Below are 19,587 nucleotides of genomic sequence, written 5' to 3'. Positions count from 1 at the left end.
AGCACGATTTCTGTTCTCATCCTGAAGCAAAGTTCTTAACCCGAGGTACTATTTCTGGGCTGGTGGAGTCTGTAACCTGAAGCATATGTAACCCAAGGTACCACTGTACCACCAGTTCATCAACACCATTTAGCTGCTGTGAAGGTTTCTGCTATTGCTAGCTAGAGTGCCACTTCTCTGCTATGGAAATGTTTTGCAATAATTATTACAATATGACAGCTGGTGCCAAACAATGTGATGATACTAGAATGTTGTAAAAGCAACTGCAGATAAACAATCTGCTTATGTGGAAACAAATGAAAAGAACTGTATTGTAAGGGATTAAGAAGCTGCATCTAGGAAGCTGTAGCTGAAAATCTTGACATTAAAGAACTTGCATTAAATAAATCTGGCTGTTACCAGGCTTATTTTTAAAAGACAGATTCTGCCTGATGTGCAGCAGAACTAAGATGTGGCTTCAAGATCATAGCTACAGGAGACAATGGATTCCTTTTCTCCATCAATAGGATTCAGGTTTTACCATCAGTGACTTAGCCACACAAATACTACTAAGCTCTTTAAATCACCAATACGGTTGAAAGACAGACACACTGAAAGTTAAAGTCCATTATTTATGGCTTTAACTAATCTATAGCTATAATATACATACACTTCCCAACAGACAGGCTGCTTGATATCAGGAAGGGAATCTGACTCCTTAAACTCTTCTTCCAAAGAGCTGAGGGCTATGTACACAGTTGTCCCACCAACTGTATCCTCACAGCAAACTTATGAGGTAGGGTAGGCTGAGAGTGAACAGATCAAGAACATCCAGTTACCTTTTTGGCTGAGGGGGGATTTGAACCTGGGTCTCCCCTGTCCATCTCCAATATTCTAACCACTATACCACAGTGGCAAGGTAGGCTTTCAGGGTTTCTGTACCTTCTTAGTAACAGATGGGTTCCATAGAAAGGTCTCTCCACCAACCTGTTGTTTCCAGGTAGTTATGTCTTTTCCCCTAGAAAGTGATACGCTGATGGGGGGGGGGGATACAAAAGGAGACTGCAATGTAGGCAACTCTACTGGAACTTGCTTTAGTCGCTGGCTAAATAGTATTTCCTACATTGTTCCTTTGTCCAGGGTCACTTTGTTCATTTTGCTTCAGATTCTCTGCATTGTCTTTCATCCACCACTGTTGAGTTCACAGTAATCAACAGCATCTGGGATTCCTATCCACAAAGAGCAAATAAAGAGACTTTGAGCCTCTTGATCTGCTTATTTACCCCCCTGCCAATTTGCTGGGACATTGTGCAACGTAGCATCATCGTTTTGTCTCCTATCTACAGTCAAACCATAGATCTCAGTGGATTTACATGGTGGTCTGTCAGCATCAAGGACCACAGTATCTTGTTTACACAAGAAGACATAAACCAGGGCTGTACTGTATGTCGTAATCCAGTAGTAATGTCATTCAGTCTCTGAGAACAGGCCACCATGTTGTCTTTATTATAGGTTTCCGTGGCCATGTTTGTTTCTTTCAAGTCCTTTGAACAACAGTTTATGGAATTGCTAAGCTGTTTGTGATTGGCAATGCTTGTATTATGGAAAAGCCACATAAGAAGGGTCACCCACTACTTTTATAGCTCCTTCCATGGGCGTAGCCAAGGGGTGGCAGGGAGGGGGCAGCTGCTCCCCTAAATCAATCAAAATACACAGCTGAAGTTTTGTCCCCCTTAACAAAAATCCTGACCACGCCCATGGCTCCTTCTCATTTCCCCTTAATTCAGCCAAAGATGTTGTAGGAAGGCTGATGTTCTTGAGGCCTGAGGGCAGGGGTGAGGATTGAAGGAGGAAAGTCCTTTTTGCAAGCAGAAGTCCTTCTGCAGGGCTTTCGCTGATGGATTATGTTAGGTGAATCCCACTCTCTGTTATGTTTCTTAAGCAATTTGCATAACTCAGTACCCCTTCTTTCAAGAATTTAATGCAAGAGCAAAGCCTTCCCATTTTATGACTAATTTTCCATGCACTAGATACCAAAAAGAACTGGTGTTCATCATACCATTAACAGCTGGGATTCTTCTCCAATCTCATAACCCCTTACGCAGGATTTGGCAGATTTTGTATCCAGATGGGAATAACGTGAAAGAATCAAAAGGGGTGTGTATGATGGGTGTTGACTGTACTCTCTGGCTCATAGTCGAGACAATGTTCTAGCCAGGCCTATATGTAAGTGTTCAAAAAGTTCAACACAGTGAGTTAAAAGAGTTTAATTACTACAGCAAGGCTGATTTTAGCAAAAAAACTAGAAGCAAAAGAGAAAGTCAGGTTAATGTTTGAAATGTTACATATATAATAAGATAGCTTGTGATAGATAAAGATATTGATATGCACTTTTCTCTTATGAGTGACAAGTGAAATAATACTTCAGTGTTTGGTTTCCGTTTAGAGTACGTTGGAGACTGGCATCTTTGCAATACAGTGGTATCTCGGGTTACATATGCTTCAGGTTACATACGCTTCAGGTTACAGACTCTGCTAACTCAGAAATAGTACCTTGGGTTAAAATCTTTGCTTCAGGATGAGAACAGAAATCGTGCTCCGGCAGCGCGGCAGCAGCAGGAGGCCCCATTAGCTAAAGTGGCACTTCAGGTTTAAAACAGTTTCAGGTTAAGAACGGACCTCCGGAACGAATTACCGGTAAGTATGTAACCAGAGGTACCACTGTATTTACTTACAAGTATGCAAGCAGAGCATGCTGTCAGCAGGCAGCAGATCCCCAGAGAACTTGTGTAACCTCCACCAAAGGCATACCATTTCAAGCTAAGGTCAGGCAGAAATGTTCATCTCTCCCTGTCCCTCCCTCAAGCTGCAGGGGGGCCACAGACTCCAAATTCTAATGCATATGTAATATCAAACAGCCAAGAAGGATGTCTGGCAATCAAGAAACCATCTCCCATGCCTATTACCCAGCAATCAGCCTATCAAAGCAAGTCACCCAGGAGGCATAACACCATTTTACCTATCTTGGATCGTGGCCATTCCCAAGCCTTCTATATTCCCTATAAAGCAGTACTACTCATGATGGGAGAGTCCCTCCTCTCCCCACCCCCCCACAATCTGTCACACACTGGTTTATAATCTAAAATGGTTTATAGTTTAAGATTTGCTGCACCCAGGGGTTAAAAGGTCTGGCACCCACAAACTGATGACACTAATGCAGGAGTGCCAGTTGCATGGCCCTGGCACTGAAATTTGTAGGGAATGGCCTATTTGGTGACATCATATATTTATTTTGCTCCACCAAGTAACATGCTTTCACATCATAAGTATGTGTATGTCCCAGTTCTGTGGGGCTTCCTAGTGTTCTCTTAGGAGTCTTGCACATTCATGAGCGTCGTTTGGAACGCGTCCGTTGCACGTGGAACTCCGCAGGGCAGCCTTTTAGCAACGCGACGGCGCGTCTGCAACATCCCAGGCCGCTGCTTGAGGTCGTGCTTTTCGTATTGCCTGCGGCCTGGCTCCCGCCGTTTTGCGCCCCTTTCCTCGTGACCCTCCTCGGGCTCCCAGTGCTCCTTCCTCGTTGGCGTCTGCACGACTTACTCGGCTCCCCTCGGGGTTTACCCACAGCTGTTGCCTCTGCAAAGAGCGGGCTCTCGGGCAAAGCCTCTTGCGGTCGAGCAAACGAATCCCTTAGCAACTTGTGCTTCTCTCGGGATCCCTACGCCGAGGATTGTCAATCAAAGCGGACGACGAGCACGCGGGGCAGCTCTATTGCGGCGCTGGAAGGGGCGGGAGTGGGACTTCTTTTCAGAGTGGCGGATGGAGATGGAATGGAGAACGCCCACGCCTAAGGCGCGTTTAGTTTTGTTGCTGTTGCCGCGCGCCTCTAGGCCAGAGCGAGTTTCCTACCGAGGTTGGCGGGATGGCGCGGGACACTAGTCGGGCGAGGTAAACGCGGGGACTCTGGTGTTCAAAGGCGCTGAGCAACCTCCCGCGCCTCTATATTTTCCTCCCCATTTGCTGTGAAGTGAAATAATTCTTGTAGCTTGGTTGGCTTTGCAAGGGGACGAAAGCTGCTGGACTTCTGCCCAGTTTAGCTCGCTGGGACTTACTTTCGAGTAGACCCGAATAGGTTTGCCCTGTAAACTGCCCAATAGAAAACTTCATCTCACATTTCTGTGGTTATTGAAGCACTTTTTGCCTTTCTCTACCTGGGTTTCTGAACAGGCCTCTGGAGTCTGTTGCTCCTTCCCACCCAACTTAAATCCCTGCTCAGAATCAAGCCTTATTGAATTCAGTGGGTCTTACTCTCAGGTAAGTAGGGATCGCACCATTAGCACAGGTGTGTGTCTGAATGAAGGTTAGATGCTCTCCATTCTCTCTCTGTATATATACTGTTACATCTTGGCTGCCTCTGTTTTTTAGTGGACCTAATCCTAGGGGACAAAAGGGGGAAGGCGCTGACCATGTGCAGAGTGCTTTTTTATTTTTAGTATTTAGGGTTTTAAAAACACCTCTCTGTGGAGTTTGAGGATAAATTCCCCTGCAGAGGGCCTGGAAACAAGAGAAACTTGATTGTGCACATAGTGTCATTTCTTGAAGGAGAGAAAGGGTGTGTTTCTGAATTTGAGTGTATTGATGATGTGTTGTGCTTTAACCCTCATCTTTGATGGCCACACTAATGAGTGCCAAGCTGAAATCATATGATTTGTTGAGACAAGCCCAGTACTCTGGGTTCTCTAGTTTATCTGTGAGGTAGTGGCTGGATGGCCAACACATGCATTCAGGTTCCCTGAAAGTGCACCTTTTTGTTAAGGTATGAATCTCCATATTGTAGAGCAACAGGCACCAGCCAACATTCACACTTACGCATGATTACCGTAGATGACAACCAACCTATATTGGGGGAGGTAGCCAATGTAGTGCCCTGCAAAGGTGTTGTACTGCAGCTCCCACCAGCATAGTCAGTGATTGGGGGGGGGATAGGTGTTGTAATCCAAAACTTAAGGGTCTGCCTACCTTGGTCTGAAGGGCACCATGTTGGCTACTCTTCGTTTATATGTGGATATGGTGGTGGTTCACACATACATACATTGGTACCTCAGGTTAACAACTTAATTCGTTCTGGAGGTCCGTTCTTAACCTGAAACTGTTCTTAACCTGAAGCACCACTTTAGCTAATGGGGCCTCCCGCTGCTGCCGCGCCACCGCACAATTTCTGTTCTCATCCTGAAGCAAAGTTCTTAACCTGAGGTACTATTTCTGGCTTAGCGGAGTCTGTAACCTGAAGCGCCTGTAACCCGAGGTACCACTGTACTAACAACCAAGAAATGGCTTGACCGGAAATATTTTTCTACTTTGGAAACCTCAATTCCAGTCAAGCTTTTTGTTGTTGTTGCAGATGTACAGATTCTTCTCAGTTGGGGATGTGCTTTTTCAGCTTTGAACACATGTAGCATTTGCCTGCCATCGCCCCTGCCAACAGGTGGTATGCAAGGTTGCAAGGCAGATGCTGCTTTACAGGCTAGTGGCTGTATGTCTGATAAAGAGCTTTTTGATATTGCATTCACCACTTGTAGCGTCAACAGGAGACAAAGCTACAGATGGGGGTAGCACCTAAATCAGTCTTCAAAATGGCAAAGCTGAGCAGATGTCTGTGCTCTCCCCGCCCCATACATTTAATGTGGTACTAATTCTCCCATCTAACTAGGCAGTATTATTTGCCTAGTTTGCATATTGGGAGCGTGATGGTTTCGGTTTTAAATTAGGCAATGTGTTTATTGTGTGTTGAATGCACATGGTGGGAAAGCTAAGTACGATAACAGCCATGGGAATCATGTACATGACACCCTTTTGGGTGTCGTGGGGAATGTGAAAGGAAGCTTGCTTTTATATGCACATTTCCATCATTGGTTTGGGGTGCTCAGCCATTGGTTATTCCACATTACTTCTTTTGCCTGTGGCTGCCTGGGTATTCGTTTTCCCACCCACCCCTTTCCCCTTCAATTCAACTTCCACAGATCTTGTGGGAGAAGTGATAAGTCTTCATCAGATTGGCACATTGCTCAGTCAACATTAGAGAGGGTGGAGTAGCATAGTGATTAATTGTAAGCTATGAGGCACGAAGTCCTAGTGTCAAATCTCAGCTCATTCTGAAAGCAGCCTTAAGCAAACTCCCTCTCTTAGCTTTAGTGTTCCGTGTGCAATATTTTGTTTACTGTTGGTTACATTTCTGCTCCTTCCTTCCTTCCTGGAACTCAAGGTGGTGGTGGTCAGAGGGTTCTCAGGTGATCTCTCAAGATCAGGCCTAGACCAGCTTAGCTTCAGAAGGGTTGCCCTTGGATCTGTCGGACTAACTCTGGTGTATCTTACTGCAACACTTCCATTCTAGCCCACATAAATGTTTGCTAGATGGCCAGAACGCCCACCTATAAATATTGGCCATTTCTGGTATGTTTATAACCTTGGAGAAGAAAATTATTATCTATCAAATTACAAATGTTTTGCTTTTTGGCTGCCAGGAGGCAATTGTTGCTTGCCACAGGTGACCAGATGAGTGGCTATTTATAATTCTACTTTACAAGTTTAAGGATAACTAACCGGTGGCTGAATCACATGCTAATTGGTTTCTCATCTCATCACTCGGTTGGTTATAATCTCTTGAGCCCCAGCTGAATGTGTGAGCACAGAAATAACAATGTGCTTGAGGTAGTCTTGTTAGATTTGGCAATTTCAGGTGTGCAACTCATCACTTGATGTTGTGGCTATCAAGTGATGATTATGCATATGTGAATTTGCCCTTTCATAATGTATCTGAAGTATTTGACGTGCTTAATAAAAGCACTGTATAAATTACAATCATATTTTGGTTCTCGAACGTAATTCATTCCAGAAGTCCATTTGACTTCTGAAAACATTCAGAAACCAAGGTGCAGTTTCCGATTGGCTGCAGAAGCTTCCTGCACTCAATTAGAAGCTGTATCTGACGTTCTGCTTCCAAAAAATGTTCGCAAACCAGAACACTCAATTCTGGGAACTAAAACAGAACAGAAGGAATTGGAAGTCCAAAGAACTAATAATTTTAATTCTATCACAGGATGGCAAGTAGACTGCCAGATGTTGAGGAGCAAGATGAGGATGAGTGTGAGCCAGTTGAGTCAAAAGGGTCAGATAACACCGTGCGTTCGGACAGCACCTTTGGAACTGAAAGCCCAGAGGCAGGTGAGGGTGGTCACCCTACCCCTGAAGATGAAAGCACAACATGCTCTCAATCCATGAGAAGTGAAGGGCTGGATTCTGAGCACCGGATTAACTGCACATTCTCAATCTCGTTGGCTGTTCCAGTTGTAGCTCCAAGTAGGTAAATTGCATTTATCAGTCCTTTTCATTCCTTTCAGAAGATGTTGTCCCAAAATATTAAGGAGAACGTTGCCCCTCACCCAAAAAAAACTGTTTCATCCCCCCCAATAGTTATGTAAAACCCTTATTCTGCATTGCCCAATGGTTACATCGCTGGTTGTCTCACAGTTGGTAGTGATGCAGAGTACCTACTATTTTTGTGTTCTTGTCAGTGCCCACATGTTGGCATATTGTGTGACTTGGCTGATTGTCCCAGGTCTTGTATATTTGTGAGCCTGAAACTGGCATAATTTTTAGTTCATGTGTTAATAGTTTAAGGTGTGGATCCCTCCATTATGGAGCATCATGCTCTGTTAACACCTTCCTGGGCCTGATTTGGCCCTTTGTAGCTGCTACTCTCTTGTTCCTTTAGCATCTTCCAATAGTGTGGGTTTCCTTGCACATTCTCACAGTCATAGTACCACAAGACTGTTGTTTTTCAGCAACATGCTTAATATGTTTTCCCTCTGGAAAGGAAAAAATAGGTTAGGCTTGTGGCTGGTGTAGATAAATACTTTATATTGGAATGGTTTTTGCTAACTCTTGAAGTTTGAAGAACTGGGAAAGATTATCATGTATCATGCCTACAGAATTTAGGAACTAATGTTCCTGCTCAGCTTGGAAACTACCTTTGAGAAAGGATTTTGGGAAGAGTTACTGGTTTTGTCAGGGAGCTAAACTGAATGTACAACTTCCGCTAGAAATGAAGGCCAGATCCTAGCAGGGACCCCAACAGCTCTGCAAAAGACGTGTGTGTTCATATGTGTGTGAGAAAAATAAGATTCTTGGAAATATTTGTTTACATAAAATGTGGAAAATGGTATTTTGTAACAGTTGGATTCTCTTCCCACTTCCAATTTCTGTTGGGATATTTTTCTAGCAAATAAGCCTGCGATGGGCTCTAGACAAGATATTTCAAGAACAGCATCTAAAATGAGAGACACGTATATTCCAAAAATGCATCGTTTTTATCATATTGAATATTTTCTTCTGCCCGATGATGTTGAACCCCGAAAATTAGATTTGGTGCTATTTGGTCCAGTGGCTAAACTGTTTCTGGAATCAGAATCTAAGGTAAGAAGAACAAGCAACATTTACTAATATTACTGAAATCTGAGGAAAGGGGTTACTGCATAGCAATTTAATCCTATATGGTTGGTCTCCTTGGATTCCAGACTGGTTTCAAAGAATTTTTGAAATACTTACTCTGTGTTCTTCTGAGGTTTCTATAAAACAACTTCTAACAAATGTTTATGTACAAAAGAACTGCCCTGATTGTCAGTAGATATTCCGAAAGTTATTTTGTCTCCAGCTTCAGTACATATGACAATAACCTGGACTATATCTTATCAGGTGAACCTAGCATCTGTTCCTACGTGTCTCTTCTGAATCTGTCTCCCACTAACTTCAGGGGGTTCAGTAGATCCAGGTCACTTATTGTTAACTAGATTGCAGCTAGTTTCAGAAACTTGGCTTAGTGGTAAAGCGCATGATCTGCAAGCAGAAAGTTCCAGGTAGTTTCCCTGGTATCTTTACTAAAGGGTGAAGTGAAATACCTTTTCTTGAGACCCTGGAAAGCCACCTGTGACCCTCCACATGTTGTTGACTCAAATTCCCATCAGCCCTAGCCAGCATAGCAGCCAGTGGTAAGGGCTGAATTCCAGCAACATCTAGAGACCACAGTTTCCCACTCCCTGGGCTAGATAGACCACATAGACAAATATTTGCTCCTGGCATCAGACAGCGTCCTATGTTACTGTTGATATGCAGCGAGAGGAGATTATGATTTGTTTCTTGAAAAGTTCAGCTGTGTTTGTTTGTTACACATCTTTCCTACTCCTTCAGGAAGCTTAGGGCGTCTTATGTCAGAATCACTCAGCCCCTGAACAGGCAGAAACCTGACACAGCCTTCACAGGCCACTTCCTGGCCTGTTCTCTAGTTTTAAGTCCTGCTTTTCAGCTGGAACATGTGCAAGTAATCTTTGGATTCTGAAGAAGTTAGATACCAGCATAGCAATTCAAGCAGCTTTAGAAATAATAGCAATTAATTTCAAATAATGCTTTCCCACGCTGATACAAATGGTATTCTAATTTTGGAGTGTCTGTATACTTAGGCAAGAACTGAACTCCCTTAAGCAGCCTTCGTCAACCTGGTGCTTTCCAGGTGTTTAGGACTATGATTTTCATCTGCCCCAGCTGGCACAGGGCTCATAGGAGTTTTAGTCCAAAGCATATGAAGGGGATCTGGTTGGGGAAGGCTGCTGCCAATTATTCTGCAGTTTTAAAGCATAACAACTGCCGTATTTTTCGCTCTATAGGACGCACTGGACCACAAGACGCACCTAGTTTTAGAGGGGGAAAACAAGAAAAAAAAATTCTCTCCCTCTCTGCGCAGCACTCCTTCAGCAAAGCGGCAGGAGAAAAGGAGCCCCTTCCATTTCTCCTCCCGCTTCGCTGAAGGGGCGCTGCACAGCTCTCCCTGCGCAGCGCCTCTCCAGCAAAGCGAAGCTAGGAGAGTGAGAGGGGTCCATGCACACCGACCCCTCTCGCTCTCCAGGCTTCAGCGAAAGCAACGCGAAGCCATGGAGCCTGCATTCGCTCCTTAAGATGCACACACATTTCCCCTTAATTTTTGGAGGAGAAAAAGTGTGTCTTATAGAGCGAAAAATACGGTATATTCCCCATAACATTTATGCCAGGCAACCCCAAACTCGGCCCTCCAGATGTTTTGGGACTACAGCTCCCATCATCCCTAGCTAACAGGACCAGTGGTCGGGGGTGTTGTCCGAAAACATCTGGAGGGCCGAGTGTGGGGGTGCCTGATTTATGCAGTCGTCCTATTCATATGAAATTTGGGAAGGGGGAGCTGCTTGTTGTGGTTTACAGGCTACTCAGCTCAGAATAAGAATCACAGAGCTACCGCAGTCTGAACAATTGGAGTAAAAGTAGTGACACCCCCCTGTTTCTAAACCCACACAGTTTCTAAACATTTTTCTAGTAAATAAAACAAAGTTTTTAGATTGAAGGTTGAAATTATTTTGAAAAGGTAAGTATTCTTGCCAAGTACTGTATTTTTTGCCCTATAGGACGCACTTTTTCCCCTCCAAAAATGAAGGGGAAATGTGTGTGCGTCCTATGGGGCGAATGCAGCCCCGCAAGCTCGGGGGACAGCTGGGAGGCGCAGCTCGCCCAGGCTTAGCTTCGCGCAGCTCGCTCCCACGGCTTGCGGAGAGCTGCATGTTCTGGGGTCAGGGGAAGCTCGGGCTTCCCCCGCCCTAGCCCTGCGCCTGGGGGGGAAATAAATGTTTTTTCCTTTATTTCCACCCCCCCCCCCCAAATTAGGTGCGTCCTATGGGCCGGTGCGTCCTATAGGGCGAAAAATACGGTACATCTTTTGTTGGTAACTTGCTGTGTCTGCTTGGATTTAGGAGGCTTAATCTTTCTGATTTCACATGGGAAAAGATGGGTAGGCAGATTATGCAGGTGTAATTATAGAATTGGGGTGTTTGAAAGGGAAGCAGTTGCATGAGGGGTTGTTTGACTTAAAGATTATTCCTGCAATCAAGATGGTTTGTATTTTATCACTTTGGCATTCACTACAGAGAATTCCATTTAGTGGGAGAATAGTAGGCGTCCACCTTCGTTCCCACTCCCAGGTCACAATGTTATGTAGGAGCATGGCAGTCTCATACGCAGGGATTTCCTGTGGCCTTCCAGATGTTGCTAGACTATCACTCCCATTATCCCTGGGCACTGATCATGCCAACAGAGGCTGACAGGAGTTAGGCAACATCTGACAGTGTTGCTATCCATTTCCTGCATTGTCCAAGGCAGTCTGGTTGGATAGGCTTCTTTGACCACTGGGAACAAACTAAAAGCGGCTGCAGGTCAGTGGAGAGGCCTGACGGACTGCAGTATTGAAAGCTTGACGTTTTCCCGCCATGGCATTTCCACAGTGGATATCCCTCCTTTGGCTGCTATGAGTGCTGCTGTGGAAGAGAGATGTGCACTTTGTGTGGTATGTGCCCGCCCCCCATTGCTAAAAGCAGCTTCAGGGGGCACCCTCCTCTTCAGTGCATTCTCATACTACAGTTTTCTCCCCTCAAAGCTGTTCTAAAGCTTTGATAAAAGACCTCAAGAGATACTATCACAGATCTCTGAAACCCATTTTCCTGTGGGATTCTCACACCTCCTATCCAATTTTAACTCCTGGCATCCTTGATGTTTAAAATCAGAACAAAAGTAAAGCTTTCCTTTTTAAGAGGGAAGTGTTATTTCTCTCATAATTGGGTTTGTTAATCACTGCTATTGACTCTGCCTTTTCGGTGGTTTGCAAACCTGATTGTGAGAGAAACACCACTTCCCTAATCCATTCAGGTGGTGGCTCCTGTGCAGTTTAAGAAACCAATCAAAATTAGTAGCAGCTGCTTCTTTTAATTCTGCATGCACGTGTCACAATAGTTCCTGTGCCGGGGATACAGCAGTGATTGTGCTGTGCTGTGCTGTCCTTCCTCTCCTTTCCTTCCCTCCCCTCCCTTCCCCAAATTATATTGTAATAAAGAGAGTTTGGAGAGAGCCTGAGTAGGGGAGGGAGAGAACGGAGAAAAGGGGGAGCAGGGATTGTGAAGCAGGGGCAGCAGTCTGGATGGTGGGAAACAGTTGGCACAAGAAATTGGGATGATGATGATGATGATGATGATAATAATAATAATAATAATAATAATAATACCCCACCCATCCTGCTGGGTTTCCCCAGCCACTCTGAGCAGCTCCAGCCACTCTGGGAGGCTTTGGGAGAATCCGTACAGGCCATATAGGTTTTGGGAAAGATTAGAGTGGTGAATGCTTTGGAGGGGTGTTGTTGGGAAGGGAAAGCTCTTGTAGTGTAGTTTGTATGAGATGCGTAACTGAAACATGCTGCTGTACCTCTTTACATTTTTACATTTCCCCTGTCTCTTCCTTTCCTTTGCTCTTGCTTCTTTCTTCCTATTCACTATATCAGCCAGGGACTCCAAAAGACAGTGAGCGGCCCAAGTCGAAAAAGGCATCCGCGCTGCATATTTCAGTGAGTGCGTATAAGATTGTAAGACAGCTGTAGAAATGAGTTTATGCCTGCTAAATCTGAGGTGGAGAATGCAGGAGCTTGCTATCCTGTTGGCCTGTACTCAAGGATGGTGGCAGAACACTCTCTTATGTGGTGGCGCCATTTAATCACAACTGTTCCGTTGATGCTGAGCTAGAAAGATGTGGCCAGCGCCATGTTCCATTCCAAGAAATTGCTGATTATATTTGGCTATTGGCAGTGAGACTAGAGAGCGCCGTAATTTCTCTTAACGAACATTGCTTTCTTAATGATAGCGTTTTGTTATGACATCACACAATACCTATTGCCAAAGGCTCTCGTCAGGCAATAATGAAATCATAATGATATCACTGTGTACTATATAGGACTATTCCCTGGAGGAAAGTGGGGAGCGAAGGTGACTTGCCGATTTCCCCTTCCTCTTGCGCTCCTGAGAGGCTGCTCCAGAGGGTTGGAGTATCGTCTGGAATAGCATGGGAATTAGGATAGAAGGCTGCAGAGGGAACTGTTGAAAAATGCTTCTCTTCCCTACTTCCCTCCAACAAGATGTTGTCTCTTTGTTCATTTGCTACAGCTGATCTCCAAATATAGCAAGAAAATGGTAAAATTGTGGAATAAGATGGCAAATGCTATTGGACTTTGGACTCTACCGTATTTTGCTCCTACCCCTTAGAATATATTTTCTCTCTCCTGCATATCCAAACCAGTACATTTTCCTCATTATGATCCCATGAACTTCAGCTTTAGTTTTGCAAACATAAAATTCACAGGATCTGAGCACAGCAGGAAAAGTGGGATTTCTCATAGGTATAAGGCAGCTTCAGATGGCTATGAATCATAGTTTTGGGTGAAGGCAAGTCACCAGAACACAACCTTCATAGTAAGATATGACTCAATATTTTGAGAGAATTCAATTTTTTTAGCCCTGCTCAATCTTAATGTGGATTTTGATGGTTAAAAATATTGCAGTTTTATGTCTTTCCAGTTGGTGGCAAGGGGAGGAATAACTAACACTTTAAAAAATTCATTATTCCTTCTCTTTAATGTTTTGGTGTTTCATACAATATATTTTCAAGCTCCAGTAAAGTTGTCAGGCTTTTTGTGGCTTGTAAGCATGTTTGGAAAAACCATTGTGGGCGCCACCACAAAATGATTGCTGTTGGAGCCCTACAAGTCGCAAAAGGCTATTGCCCAGTCACAAAGGTGAAATGGCTTTCCCATAAAACAAGGTAGAGGTTGAGTCCGAGGCCCAAACTACTGTTTGACCCTGAAATGGAATGCTCCTCACATAAAGATCATACCCACCCCACACTCCAGCAATCACATTCCTGCAGAACTACAAGCCACACCACGTTGCAACCATATACAAGATAAAATCCTCCATTACTCTGCACTGTCCTCCTCCTCCCCCGCACCTGGAAAATCAGGGATCTTTCACTCACTCACATGCTCCTGATGGTGATATCCCATTGAATCAAATAGGGCCCTTTTCTTTGCTTTTTTTTTTGGAAAGGAAATTTTCAAAAATTGAGGACTGATTCGGGTTAGGACATGGGGAGTAAAAGGCCTTTAACTTTCTGGCCTCCCACTATGGTCTCAATCCAAACTGGCTCCCTTCCCAAACCTGCAATTTACAATATAGAAAAGGACCCGTTTGGTTCAGTAAGACCTCTTTTTGCAATGCAAGGTGGGCCTAGTCAAATTCAGGCCTGCAATGGAGGCAAAGCTCTAGGATACTGATGCTGACAATAGGTAAAAATGCTGCTTGGCTTCTGTTACTCCCCCCTGCTACAGGTTTTCTTCCGCCACACTCCACTGACCCACAACAACTCCCTGCTTATGATGCTGAAGTCCCTTTTTGTCCCAGCCCCCCTTTTAAAAAAAAAAGGTAAATTGGGCTGCCCTCATGCAGGATAGCAAAGGCCAGGCCTTTGGCAACTCTGACCACTCTCCCTTCCTTTGTGTGCTTCTGTGTCACATGGAGCCCAGAGACATAATGTGGGAAAATGGGGGATAGAGTGGAGCAATTGGAGGGTAAAATAAAATAAAAAGCACCAAAAACCAGGATGTCCAGGAGGGCTTTGGTGGGTACTAAAGAAGGGACAGCAGTTCTTGGCAACCCCTGTAAGTTGCCCAGTTTATACATCTTAAGTTTCTTTTGAAATGCAGAAAGAATAATTGTGGCCCCTAATTTATTTATTTTTAAACAATCTGCGTGTGTTTGTTTTTTAAATAAAAAAAAAATAGGTTGTGAGACCATGGCTTGAACACGACCAGATATGGGTGTCATGGAATCATAGTGTTGAAATTAATGTTACCACCGACTTCCTAATGAAGCTAAGAGATCATAGTATAAAGCTGAGATTATGGGACACCAAGGATAAGGTTTGTTCAAAAGCCAAGTATAGTAAAGCAAAGGCTGCTGCACCACCATCGGATCAAGGATCTCTTGAAGGTAAGCAGAGTATTTAAGTAACAAAATATTTTATAAACACTATGTGCAGATAAAGGAATTAGCAGTTTGGATTTCCAACTCAGTGCAGTGATGGATTTGTGACATTGCTGAAATGGGTTTTCCTCCCATTTTGCAGGGTTGTTTTTTTTTTAAAATAACTGAAGAATGTCCTTGGAGGGCACAGGCTGCTGTGGTTAACCCTGAGCTGGTCTCAGTTTAGTCACTGCCTAGATGCAAGACTATATTGACGCCCCATCCAAATCAGTTGAAATACTCCTTTCAGATTTTGTCCAATTTTCTTCTAAAACCTTATGAGAAAAGAGATTCCTCCACAGGTGCTGATGGTCTCTTGCAAGTTGCAGAATTCGGAACTGCCAGATTCCATGTGTAAAATCAGTTTTAAAACGGATTCCTCCTCCATTCTGCTCCTGAATACCCAATATACTTGCCTCCCATGCAAATATCTGTTCGTGAACTCTTGAGTCTTTGCTAGTATAGATATATTTTACCCCCCCAGAAAGCTTCTGTTCTTATTTAGGGTTTTGTTGGGAACATAGCCTGGTAGGCTTCAGGGATGATTGCTTTGTAAGGTGAATCAGAAAAACTGGATACTGGGCCTTCTTCACATATAACATTAATCCATATTCAGAAATAAAACATGGTACAGTTGCTTTTGCTCTACTGTCTGGAAGAAACAACCAGAAGGCTTGGCTTAGTATTATGAGTGAACCAGGGCTTGTGCCCCCCCCCAACACACACAAACAGCATCTCTGAGTAGTAAGATAGGAACAAACCAGCAAACTTCTCATTCATAGTAAGCCATAGTTTTATTTTTGACTATGGCCTAATAAATGAATGAGAACATGACAAGGTAACTACATATTAACAAGCTCATGAGTCCTGAATGTAATTTCTTCTTACCTTTCCTCTCCTCAATGTACAGTAAAGAATATGATTTCGCTTCAAAGAAACTTCTTGGAACAATGTCAACCCAAAGCCAGTTACACAAAAATTAAACCACCAGAAGTGTCCCCCATATCAGAGAAGTCAGCAATTGGCATTATAACAGGTACAGTAGTATGAACATGGTGCTACATTATGTGACTGTTCAACAGAAACTATGAGCCATCTCACTGTTTCAGCCTTCATTGTCCTTTGAACTTGTATAACATGTTACAGTGGTACCTCTGGTTATAAACTTAATTTGTTCTGGGGGTCCGTTCTCAAGCTGAAACCGTTCTTATCTTGAGGGGTGCTTTTGCTAATGGGGCCTCCTGCTGCGTGTGCGCCTCTGGCACGCAATTTCCGTTCACATCCTGGGGCAAAGTTTGCAACCAGGAGCAGCTACTTCCAGGTTAGCGGAGCTCGTAACCTGAAGCGTTCATAACAAGAAGCGTTCGTAACAAGAGGTACCACTGTATTTAACAACAGTGGGTTGGATCCAGACTTGCTCCTATTGTTGGAAAAGTAGAGATGTCTTTCGCTGATTTGCCTACTCCCCCAGTGCCATCTCCATGTTATTTGGGGGCGGGGAGCTTTCCCAACCCTCTGGAGCAGATCTGTAGCCCCTTCAGGAATCAGCCAAAATTTTCTCCTCCTTTCCTCCATCAGAGGCATTTCTCCACTGGATCAACAGCTTTCTGCAGAGAGAAGGATGCCTTTCATTTGTGGGAGACAAACTCTGACCAGATCCAAGATATTATTTTATAGTCTCTTTTATGGCGCAGTTCTGATAGCAGCTCATAACTATTGAAGGTTCAGTAACAATAAAAATAAACATGAAAATTGTGGAGAAAGTAAAAACAGATTAAAGCTAAAACAGATTTAAAAATCTGGGAAAATAAGATCTTTCTGGCTACAAAATGGCATCGGTCCAGTATACCTGAAGGAGCGTCTCCACCCCCATCATTCTGCCCGGACGCTGAGGTCCAGTGCCGAGGGCCTTCTGGCGGTTCCCTCATTGCGAGAAGCAAAGCTACAGGGAACCAGGCAGAGGGCCTTCTCGGTAGTGGCGCCCGCCCTGTGGAACGCCCTTCCAGCAGATGTCAAAGCAATAAACAACTACCTGACATTCAGAAGACATCTTAAGGGAAGTTTTTAACGTGTGATATTTTACTGTATTTTTGGTTTCTATGGAAGCCGCCCAGAGTGGCTGGGGAGGCCCAGCCAGATGGGCGGGGTATAAATAAATTATTATTATTATTATTATTATTATTATTATTATTATTATTATTTATTATTATCATCATCATCATTGTATTTATCTGGAGAGGATATTCCAAAGTTTGGCTGCTATCACCTTCTGCAATCGCCCACCACACCTTACTTCATGGGGGGCACTCTTGCTCTCCCATTTTAACTCCGTTTATACTCTGATCCATCCCAGCTCATTACCAAGAGTTTTGTAACTAAAGCAAGTAAAGGTGGAGACAAATGACATTGTTGCAGAGAATTAATGTGATTATATTTCCATTAACAACCACCTTGTCTTTGGAGTTGTGTAAAATAATTCACTCATTTTTAAAGATTAATTCCAGTTTTAAGTGTTTCCATAATTTTCACGTGGTACTTCCACTCAGTTCTGTCAAATGCCTCCTTTGCATCAATGAAGTATGTATCTGTAAATTGTTCATTTACAATTGCTCCTATTTATTTGTGGAAGTATTTACCGTACTTTTCTCTCTATAACACGCAGATTTTTTTCTCCTAAAAAGTAAGGGGAAATGTCTGTGCGAATGCGTGGTCCCTGGAGCTGATTGTCCGGAGCGCAGGGGCAAAAATCAGGCAAAAATCCAGTCGTGTGAGAGAGGAAGCTGTTGCTTTCCTGCATTCTGCCTCAGGGTCTCACTGCCCACCCGCTTCTGTTTCGGTTGCTGTTTGCTCAAACCGAACAAAGAGCAGGCAAATCCCCTCCCCTCCAGGCAACCATTCCGTGCTGCTGCGTCCAGGGAAGCATTTTAGGGACTTGCAGGCAGCCGGAAAACATGCAGGTGGGAGAGAGAGAGAGGGCTGGCTTGGGTGGCTGGGTGGGGGGAAACTTTTGCCTTCCTTTCCTCCCTCCCATTAAACCCCTCTCCTGCATTCTTAGCCAGCTGCTTCTCTGCACACCCCTCTCGTGCTCCTTGTCCCTTCTGTGTTTTTCCTTCCCTCCCCACTTAAAACGTGGTTACAAAGCACGGATCCACATGGATCCTCAGGATCTTTGCATTGGGTCACCCCAAATTCACCATCAGATCACATAGCATGTCCATGGCTACAGCCTGCACCAAAAAAATCACGCACCCACTGTTGCCTGGGGCTGCAGTGGTGCAAAAATGTGGTTACAAAGCATGGATCCACATGGATCCTCAGGATCTTTGCATTGGGTCACCCCAAATTCACCATCAGATCACATAGCATGTCCATGGCTACAGCCTGCACCAAAAAATCATGCACCCACTGTTGCCTGGGGCCGCAATGGTGCAAAAACGTGGTTACAAAGCATGGATCCACATGGATCCTCAGGATCTTTGCATTGGGTCACCCCAAATTCACCATCAGATCACATAGCATGTCCATGGCTACAGCCTGCACCAAAAAAATCACGCACCCACTGTTGCCTGGGGCCACAGTGGTGCAAAAACGTGGTTACAAAGCACAGTTCCACAGGGATTCTCAGGATTTTTGCATTGGGTCACCCCAAATTCACCATCAGATCACATGTCTGTGACCACAGCATGAGGCACAAAAATGATACATCCACTCTTTCTTCAGAATTTCCCCCCTTGTTTTCCTCTAAAAACGATGTGCGTGTTATGGTCAGGTGCGTGTTATAGAGCGAAAAATACGGTATATGCCATTCTCTTGCAACACATCATCAACATAAAAACATTCAAAACCAATACAGAACAATAATTTTAAAAATGGGCTGTTCAAGAAAATTGTAAACAACTGCAGAGGCCTGTAGTCAGTAAAGTCTTCAAAAGTCTGAAAGTCACAAGTGAGAATGCTTGCTGAATGACTTCTGGAATAGTGTTCCACAGCCAGGGACTAAATGCCTGACTTCTGGCTGAGGCCAGTTGGGCCTTTGTAATACGGGGGGCAACTCGCGGTGATCTTCAAGATGATCCCAGTGATTGGGCTGGGACACAAGGGCTCAGTTGGTTGGAGATGACTCAAGAACTGTTCAGATAAATTTTGTGTACCTTGAGTTTTCTAAAGGTAACTCACGAAGAAAAGACATTATTTAACTCTCAGTTGAGAAATTTGAAAATATAAAAGGGGATAATTCTAGTTTCAAAGAGAAAATGCGCCCTGTCTCACAGCAGGCAACATCTTAGAAAATACATTCTCTCCTATTTAAGAGAGGACCATTGGTTCATCTAGTTCAGTATCATCATGCTGACTGGCAGCGGCTCTCCAGAATTTCAGACAAGAGTCTTTCCCAAGCCTACCTGAAAATACCAGGGACTTTCTTCATCAGTACACATGCTCTACCACTGAACTATGGGCCTTCCATAAGAATGCCTCTTTACAATGGTGCTTTCCAACTCCTGGTTTTAGATGTACTATTATTATTATATCATCATCATCATCATCATCATTAAAAATGTCTTCCATATTAATTAGTGGTTCTTTTTTTGTTTGTTATCTTTGTGTTTTTATATTGTAAGTTGCCCTGTGATCCTCAGGT

General features: G+C 44.0%; 1 protein-coding gene across 9 annotated transcripts in view; it reads left to right on the top strand.

The window, feature by feature from the left end:
* Positions 1–3,299: 3,299 nt before the first annotated feature.
* CFAP92 (cilia and flagella associated protein 92 (putative)) overlaps positions 3,300–19,587 on the top strand; it is a 66,423-nt gene continuing 50,135 nt past the window's right edge. The window contains exons 1-6 of one of the 9 annotated variants that reach the window (XR_014545344.1): positions 3,300–3,927; positions 7,076–7,335; positions 8,258–8,451; positions 12,380–12,442; positions 14,708–14,915; positions 15,859–15,984. Coding sequence is in view for 6 of the 9 variants with exons in the window: in XM_083602906.1 (XP_083459032.1) it covers positions 3,902–3,927; positions 7,076–7,335; positions 8,258–8,451; positions 12,380–12,442; positions 14,708–14,915; positions 15,859–15,984 (877 nt within the window). In the remaining 3 variants the exon portion in view is untranslated. Of the gene's footprint in view, positions 3,928–4,270; positions 4,294–7,075; positions 7,340–8,257; positions 8,452–12,379; positions 12,443–12,481; positions 13,112–14,707; positions 14,916–15,858; positions 15,985–19,587 lie in introns of those variants that run through there. The other 8 variants (XM_083602907.1, XM_083602906.1, XM_083602910.1 and 5 more) reach the window with 8 other exon arrangements.

The sequence above is a fragment of the Podarcis filfolensis genome, assembly GCF_964270895.1.
Source record: "Podarcis filfolensis genome assembly, chromosome: 2".
In the NCBI taxonomy this organism is placed as follows: domain Eukaryota; kingdom Metazoa; phylum Chordata; class Lepidosauria; order Squamata; family Lacertidae; genus Podarcis; species Podarcis filfolensis.
The sequence above is the reverse complement of the archived record's forward strand: the minus strand, read 5'-3'. Positions and strand labels throughout refer to the sequence as shown.